This window comes from Coffea eugenioides, unplaced genomic scaffold (assembly GCF_003713205.1).
Source record: "Coffea eugenioides isolate CCC68of unplaced genomic scaffold, Ceug_1.0 ScVebR1_1943;HRSCAF=2885, whole genome shotgun sequence".
Lineage (NCBI taxonomy): Eukaryota > Viridiplantae > Streptophyta > Magnoliopsida > Gentianales > Rubiaceae > Coffea > Coffea eugenioides.
Window position 1 is genome coordinate 2,745 of NW_020862384.1, and position 9,274 is coordinate 12,018.

The following is a 9,274-nucleotide window of genomic DNA, read 5'->3' on the forward strand; positions in this document are numbered from 1 at the left end:
AACTGCCCAATGTCAATTGACCATACTTTATTATCATACGACTTTCAATTTCATGACTCCTTTGGGATAAAGTATAGGGGATTGTCTTTTGAGTGAGACCCAATAAATGAGAAACATAAACAATTAAAAAAAATGTATTATTCATCATGCAATAATGCTAATATGAAATAAGTAATGATAATAAATAAATAAAATAGTAAAACAAAATTGGTGAATTTTTTGAATATAGGTCCAAGGATCAAAAGTTAGATTCATATTTAGAAGATGGCCTTTGATGAGGAAAAATGCTCCATCTGACCCCTTCGACGTCATCCATTTTGAAATTCATTGTCGGCAAAAGAACAACAGTATGAAAGAAACCCAAATTAACATAGTCACCAGCTTTCAGACCTCAGCATCTTCTTCTTTGTTGTTGATCCTCTTGTATTTCAAAACCCTACCTCAGCGCTTTTTCGGGTTTTCACTAAGGTTACTTCCACCCATTTTCTCTTTTTGTTTGTTTGTTTTTCTTTTTCTCTTTTTTCTCTTTTTTTTTTCTTTTTTTCATTTTTTTTAGAAGGTACCCTTTCAGGTTTTCACCTAGAGACACAGACAAGACGATTTTAACCCCAACTGTATCAATCCAGTCATACTCTGATAATGAGTAGCATCAGTGAGACAATCTTCTATGACATGTTTCAGAAAAATTTGTATTTACATCATTTGCTAGTTGATTAAGAAAAATTTTTCTCCAAAATACTGCAAAAGATGAAAGTCAGCAATTTTGGTTCTTGTGATTAGGATCGGATAGAGTAGCAAAGGAAAGGTTAAGGCTTGACAACGGATCATATGATGGGTTTGCAATCATTCGAGATGGCATTCTTTCAAAACTTATCCCGATTTAGGGTGACAAAGAGATAAAATTTGCCCCAATTTAATTCTGACCGAATTTCTCTATTTTCTGTTTCCTTTCTTTTTTTTTTCCATCACTTTTTTTTCCTTTTTTTTTTAAAAAACAAAATTGCCCCAGTATGAGGTTAGTGATCTTAAGGGACTGCCAAGCGAAAAAGGAAAGTGGTTATGAAAAGTCAAAAGGGAAAACAAATTAGGGATAGAATATCGAAATGGAAAAATGAGAGGAAATATGCCTTAAATCCGTCTCTTGCAGTATTTTTAAAGAAAATTTTTTATAATCAAATGAAAAACTTTTTACACATGTCTGCATTGATTGGTTGGGAAAAAACTTGATCGTCCATTTCCATAAGGATAAGTGCTCCTCTGGATAGCACTTTCTTAACAATGAATGGTCCTTGCCAATTGGGAGCAAACTTCCCTTTAGCCTCATCTTGCATTGGAAGAATCCGTTTCAAAACCTTATCTCCAACATCAAACAAACGGGGCTTGACTTTTTTGTTGTAAAGCCGAACCATTCGTTGCTGATAACATTGTCCATGACACACGGCATTCAACCTCTTTCCATCAATCAGAGACAACTGCTCCTGACGTTCTCTGACCCATTCAGTTTCTTCTATCTGAGCTTCCATCAAAATGCGCAAGGAAGGAATTTCAACTTCTGCAGGTATGACTGCTTCCATTCCAAACATAAGAGAGTAAGGAGTTGCACCTGTAGAAGTTCTGATGGTAGTTCTGTACGCCATTAGTGCATAAGGCAGCTTCTCATGCCAATCCCGATGTGTTTCAGTCATCTTACGAATAATCTTTTTCAAATTTTTATTTGCAGTTTCAACGACTCCATTCATCTGAGGCCTGTAAATGGCCGAATTTCGATGTCTAATTTTGAACTGTTCACATAATTCATCTACCATATCATTTTTGAGGTTCTTGACATTGTCAGTGATCAACGTCTCTGGTACCCCAAAACGACAGATAATATTATTTCTCAAAAAATCCGACACCACTTTCTTAGTCACGTGCTTATAGGACGCGGCCTCAACCCACTTGGTGAAATATTCAATCGCCACTAAGATGAATCAATGCCCATTTGAAGCAGAAGGATCAATAGTTTCGATCACATCCATTCCCCAGATCGAACATGGCCATGAAGCAGTCATACTATGTAATTCTGCAGAAGGAGTACGTACAACATCACCATGTATTTTAGGGGTGGCAATTTTCGACACGACCTGAAAACACGACACGAACCTAACACAAAATTAATGGGTTTGGGTTGAGGTTTCGGGAATTCGGGTCAGAATAGGGTTGGACCCGATGAACTCGAAAAGAAAACAGGTCGATTTCGGGTCAACCCGTGGCGACCTGATATGACCCGATATGACCCGTTTACGAATTAAAAATAATTTAATAACATAAAAATAATTTTATCTAACTAAACTAAGTTATTCTTTTTTTCAAAGGCATTAATTACTTAATCCTAAATGAATTTATTTAATTTGTGTGAAGTTGAAATTATTATATTTAGATAAATAATATATTATATTATTTTTTACTTTTATACTATTTTAATTTATTTTATATTTTGTTTGGGATTAAACACTTTTACGGTGTTTAATTTATTTTAGATTTGGTTTGGAATTATTTATTTAAATTTTTATTACTTGATTATGTAATTAGTTTTGTGAGAAATTGATTTTATTATAAATTACAGTGATAAATTAATAAATTAAAATTAAGTTTCGGGTCATTTCGGGTCGACCCGCCAACCCGTCAACCTGAAATTTTCGAGTTCGGGTCAGCATACCTGACCCGTCACTGGTTTGCGGGTCGGGTTCGGGTCAACAGATTTTCTGACGGGTTGACCCGAACCCGACCCGCCAACCTGATTTGGACCCGAATTGCCACCCCTAATGTATTTGACACTTAACACACTTTCTAACAAAATCTACACAGTCATGCTCCATGGTAAGTCAAAAATATCCTGTTCTCATGATCTTCTTAGTCAGTAGATGCCAATTCATGTGCGGCCCACAAATCCCACTATGCACTTCCTTCATCATATAATCGACTTCTTGTTCATTGATGCATCTCAGAATGTCCAAATCAAATGTTTTCTTGTATAGCACTTCTCCATTTAAGAAGAATCTTGATGACATTCTGCGTAAAAATTTTTTTGCAACAAGAATCAGTACAGGAGGGTAGATCCCGTTTTCCATGAAACATTCTAATATCATTGTCTAAGATAGCGACCATCAGTGAGACCTTTATCGTTAACCAGACAATGCACTGACCTACTAACTGAAGTTGAATCTCATTGGTTCCAAGTTCACAAGCTCACTCTGATGTTGGATCATCTAAGACAGAGTAGCTAGGGCATCAACAAAGGCATTACGAGTACGAGGAATATGTCTGAGTTTCAAATTCCTGAATTTGCTGGCCAAACTAAGCAAGTTACAATGATACAGCATAATTTTTGAATCCCGAGTTACCCACTGCTTAAGCGTCTGGTGCACCAGTAAATCGGAATCACTGAATGCTATCAGATCCTTGATCTCCATGTCCAATGCCATTTTCAATCCAAAAATACAAGCTTCATACTCAGCCATGTTATTGGTACAAGGAAACCGTAATTTGGCAGTAGCAGGATAGTGTTTTCCCTCAGGCGATACTAAAACTGCTCCAATTCCAGCTCCAAAAGAATTTGACGCACCATCGAAAAATAACCTCCATCCAGGATACTGCTCACTCATGTCCTCAACTGCTCCAACGAGCAGAATTTCCTCATCAGGAAAATAGGTATGTAATGGCTGGTAATCATCATCCCTTGGATTTTCTGCCAAATGATCTGCTATGGCTTGACCCTTGACTGCTTTTTGTGTTGTGAAGACAATGTCGAACTCGGAAAGGATCATTTGCCACTTAGCCATACGTCCCGTGGGCATCGACTTTTCCAACAGGTATTTTAGAGGATCAGAACGGGAAATCAAGTAAGTGGTATAACCGAGCAAATAATGTCTCAGCTTCTGAGCTGCCCATGCTAAAGCACAACAACTTCTATCAAGGAAAGAATAGTTAGCCTCATATGCTGTAAATTTCTTGCTCAGATAGTAGATGGCTTGCTCCTTTCTCCCAGATTCATCACGTTGTCCCAGAACGCATCCAACAGCCTCATCAAGAATAGACAAATACATAATCAGAGGTCTCCCTGGCTGAGGTGGCATTAAGACCGGAGGATTAAACAAGTAATTTTTGATCTTATCAAAAGCTTGCTGACAATCTTCATTCCAATCCATCGACGTGTTCTTTTTCAACAGTTTGAACAGAGGCTCACAGGTAGAGGTTAACTGTGCAATGAATCGGCCAATGAAATTGATCTTTCCAAGAAAACTCTTCACATCTTTTTGACTTTTTGGAATGGGCATATCTCGAATTGCTTTTATTTTCGCAGGGTCTATCTCTATACCCTTTTTGCTGACAATAAAACCCAATAACTTACCCGCCGGAGCTCCAAAAGCACATTTTGCAGGGTTCAACTTCAAATTATACTTCCTCAATCTTTCAAACAGCTTCTTTAAATCAACCAAATGGTCCTCAACCTTCTTGAATTTAATTATGATATCATCCACATAAACCTCCATCTCTTTGTGGATCATGTCATGGAACAGGGTAGTCATTGTCCTCTGATAAGTGGCTCCAGCATTCTTCAACCCAAAAGGCATCACTCGATAACAAAAGGTTCCCCATGGGGTGATAAAAGAGGTTTTTTCTCTGTCCTCTTCTGCCATTAAGATTTGATGATACCCAGCAAAACAATCACCAAAAGATTCAATTTCGTGTCCAGCAGTGTTGTCCAAAAGAATATGAATATTTGGCAAAGGAAAATCATCTTTCGGACTGGCCTTATTCAGATCTCTGTAATCAACACATACTCGCACCTCCCCAGATTTCTTAGGCACTGGCACAGGATTCGATAGCCAGATGGGATAATGAGACACCATGATTATCTTAGCATTGAGCTGTTTCACGATTTGCTCCTTTATTTTGAGACTCATTTCTGGTTTGAATTTACGTGGCTTCTGCTTTACAGGTAAAAAATTTGGATCAGTTGGCAACCTGTGAACCACTATGTCTGTAGAGATCCCTGGCATATCATCGTATGACCATGCAAACACATCTTGAAAAAGCATTAAGAATTCAATCATTTCCTCCTTCTGTTTCCTATTCAAATGAATGCTGACTTTAACTTCTTTAACCTCCGTCTTAGTGCCAATATTGATGATTTCTGTTTCTTCTAAGTTGGGTTTGGGTTTCTCTTCATACTGTTTTAAATCCCTTGAAACAGACTCAAATTCTTCCTCAGTATCGCTCTCGCTTTGAATTTCAGATTGCATGATTTCAAGTTCATGAGAGATATCGAGATTGCAGCCATCGAATTCCAAAATGGTGACATCCAAAGGGTCAAAAGATTTTATTTGTGGCCATCTGAAAATAGAATAGAACATAAGTAATAAACAAATAGCAAATACTGGAGAAGTCTTTCATTTCATTAAATTCAAAATGCATCGAGACTTCACAAAAAGATAAATATACAGACATGATTGCCATTTAAAGACATATTTAACCCAAACCTTTATTTTCGTTTCAGCAATTTTCTTGAACAAAGCAAGTTATATTAACTGAAACAAGAATAAAGGTTTAAAAGATGAAAGCAATTTCTTTTAACAAAAGATCCAGACTACTGTCCTATCTGGATGTGATCTAGACAAAAGACAATCCCCTTAAATTTACCGAAATTCCCTTCGAGAGGGAAGATAATCAGCAGTCCAATTCTGAATAGCTCCTTCGGTAATTGGCAAAAATTCTGCATTCTCGGTTGGCTCCTCCTCACAAGTGGCCCCGACAAATAATTGAGACAGGTCCACTTCAATATCCTCCACAGGATTCTTCATTTCTGGCATAATCACCTCTGATGGACGAGGAAAGGTGTGATATAGCGGCGGAACGTTTAAGGCAATTTGCTTACCCTTCTTTTCAGCTTGTTTTCGAGCTTGCATTTCCCTTCTATCCTTAGCAGTCGGATGAAATCCCAATCCAAATGTATCCTTCTGCGTCAGGATCTCTATTGGCTCCAAAATTCCTTGTAATTCCCTCCCAAGACCTTTTCCTATTTCATATCCGCCTCGAATCATCTCCCTAGCCATCATAATACTGGCCTCTGGCAAATCCGATTGAGTCAGCGACTTATCCTTGGATGCCCATCCTACAGAGACGATGTCAGCAACGTGATGAGATGAAGTTAGAGTCCTTTTTATGTTTTCACCATTGAATTTTGTATCAACGATCATGGTACAGTCATCCTCAGCAAACACAGTAATGAGTTGTTCATTCGCAATAAACCTCAACATTTGATGCAGAGAAGATGGCACTGAATTGGAAGCATGTATCCAAGGTCTTCCAAGCAAAATATTGTAAACGCTGGAGAAGTCCATGACTTGGCAAGTAACTTGGAATTGAACGGGGCCTATCTCCAATACCAGATTTGCTTCACCCATAGATTCCCTCCTTGAACCATCAAATCCTCGAACCACAGTTGCAGATGGACGGAGTTTAATGTCAAGAAATCCAAGTTTGGTGAGAGTGTTCCATGGACAGATATTCAATGCTGACCCATTATCCACTAAAACCCTCGGCAACAGCTTTCCATTGCAGCGAACTGATATATACAAGGCTCTGTTATGCCCGATCCCTTCTGCAGTTAGATCATCATCGGAGAAGGCAATATGATTAGCAGCAAGTATATTCCCCACGATGTTAGAAAATTTATCCACCGGAATATCTTTAGGGACTTGAGCTTCGTTCAGAATTTTAAGCAATGCTTCTCTATGTAGCTCGGAGGTCAAGAGAAGATTCAGAAAAGAAATTTGAGTAGGCATCTTATCCAACTGCTCCACTATTTTGTATTCACTTCTCTTCAGCATCTTCAGAAAATCTACAGCTTCATTTTCAGACACACGAGGCTTGGGTGTCGGAGATTTAACCTTGACCCTAGACTGAACATCAATATCAGAATTTTTCATAATTCTCCCAGACGAGGTAATGGTAGATACCTCTTCCTTTAAGCATTTTTTATCTCCAACCAACAGAATAGATTCCTCGTAGTTCCATGGCACCTCTTGCAGGTTATTGACAGGCATTTGTTCCGGAAATTCCAGAATGACAAGCTCTGATATATCCCATTCAAAAGATGGTAGATCCAGAATAAAAGGAGATTTGTCAACCTCAGAAACTCCCCTTTCCATTATAAATGGCTCCTCTTTTTCAAATACAAAAGACTTCAGTTTATCCTCAACATTATCGTTGGCCATGGACTTTTCAGAAGACAATTTTCTCATTCTGGCGTGGTCAGCTTCCATTACGCCAAACGCCTCAGTTTCATCCACAATGTACTGAGTGGGATCGATAAAATCTCCATCAGCGATGATAACTCCCACCGTACTCCCATACTCAGGTAAAGGATTCTTACTGACATTCGGTCCTTGTTCTCCTTTTCTTCTGAGAAGGATGTCTCCAGAGTCAATCATGTCCTGAATCTTATGTTTTAGAGCCCAACAATTGCCAGTGGTATGACCTGGACTTCCAGAATGATAAGCACAAATTGCTTGCGTATCATAACCTGGAGGAATGCCTTTGGGATAAAGTTTGGGAGGAACGGTGCCAATTTTTCCAGCTGCTTTTAACTGCTCATATAGTTGATCAATTGGTCGGCCCAAGTTGGTGAAAGTTCGAAATTGTTTCTGGGTTTGAACTCCATTGGTTTGATAAGGATTTTGAGGAGGGTTATTATTTTGCAGGGTTGGTCTGGAATGGTAATTGGGACGAGTGTGATTTTGAAAAACGGGTTGTGGGGTTGGAGGTAACGGTGAGGTATTCAAGTGATTTGGTCGGGAATGATGGAATTGGGTAGTGGTGTGGTAGACTGGTTGAGAATTGGTGTAATACGGGTGAGGAAAAGAATAGGTGGGATGGTTTCTGGGTCTGAAAGACGGGCCCTGATCCCATATAAAAGCAGTTTCTCCTTCTTTCTTCTTGAATGTGGGCTTTTTACCATTGTTGCTTTGATTTTGTAGAGCATCTAATTGCAACTTTAATGCAGACACATTAACAATCTTCCCTGCCTTGACAAATTCATCGTATTCCTCCAACTTGTTAATAATGGCTGCAAATGAACTTCCAGTCATGCGAAAGATCTCTTCAAAGTAGGGTGGATCGTGAGCTTTGATGAAAGTACGAACAATCTCCTCCTCAGTCATAGGAGGCTCCACTTTGGCAGCTAACTTTCTCCATCGCTTTGCATAGGTCTTGTGATCTTCCGATGGTTTTCTTTTTGTACCCTCCAGTGTCGTTCGTGTTGGCGCCAATTCACAATTAAACTCATATTGCTTCACAAAGGCTGTTGACAAATCCAACCAGGTTTTGACCTCTTCAAACTTCAAATTTGAATACCAATCTAGAGGATCTCCCTCCAAACTTTCCGGAAATAGACGCATAGGCAAACTCTCATCATCCACAGGTTTACCTAACTTGTTGGCAAACATTTTGAGGTGCGTCTTAGGATTTCCAGTTCCATCATACTTGCTGAATTTAGGGGTTTTGAATCCCAACGGTAGCTGAATATCCGGGAAAAGACATAATTCATCGTAGTCCAAACCACCATGCCTGCTCAAACCTTGATTCTTTTTCATAAAGTCATCGAATCGGTCCAACCTTCTTAACAGATCTTTATCAACGGGCGTAGGTTGTTCTTCCATCGCCGCCTTCCCTTGAGATGCAGTATCCAGTACAAAAGGCTCTGCAGTATGGTGGTGGGGCCCCTGAGGGTTGGGGGGAATGTTCAGATTGGTTTGTGGATGGGTTTGAGGGATTTGACTACTGGTTGGGTTTACCAATACATAATTTGGATGCATATAGGAAAAGTCTGAATTTAATCGGGCAAAGGTATTTTCAAGAGGGTTAACGAAAGGAGGAAAGAAAGGTGTTTGGGTATTGGATGTGTGGGGTGGTTGATAGTCTTGTGCAGGTGGGTGATTATCGATAGGTTCTTGGTCGTTTGGGACACCACCACCACTGTTGCTAGCGACCAACTGATTAATTACACGCCTTTGTGCGGCCATTTCAACACTTAACTCATTGAACTTGCCAACCATCTCGCTTAATTGCGCTCCCAATGCTGTGAAGTCCGGTGATGTAACCATAGCAGATCTTTCCGAAGTTTCTGGTACTGAACTCATGTTTACAGACTGTTTCAAAGCTATACTCCGAGATCTAGTGATGATGGGGCTTCTTTGGGTAGCTATTGTGAAAAATACCTGATAGTGGAGAA

At 39.3% G+C, this 9,274-nt stretch overlaps 2 protein-coding genes across 2 annotated transcripts; both read right to left on the reverse strand.

The window, feature by feature from the left end:
* Window positions 1–1,172: 1,172 nt before the first annotated feature.
* Window positions 1,173–1,685, reverse strand: LOC113756074. The gene has a single exon (XM_027299873.1). The coding sequence runs from the start codon at window positions 1,683–1,685 to the stop codon at window positions 1,173–1,175; it is 513 nt and encodes a 170-aa protein (XP_027155674.1).
* Window positions 1,686–3,248: 1,563 nt separating this feature from the next.
* LOC113756073 lies at window positions 3,249–9,182 on the reverse strand. The gene is made up of 2 exons (XM_027299872.1): window positions 5,683–9,182; window positions 3,249–5,376 (listed from the first exon to the last, which is right to left on the reverse strand). Exons 1-2 carry the CDS (start codon window positions 9,180–9,182, stop codon window positions 3,249–3,251), a joined length of 5,628 nt encoding a protein of 1,875 aa, XP_027155673.1.
* Between the last annotated feature and the right edge of the window lie 92 nt (window positions 9,183–9,274).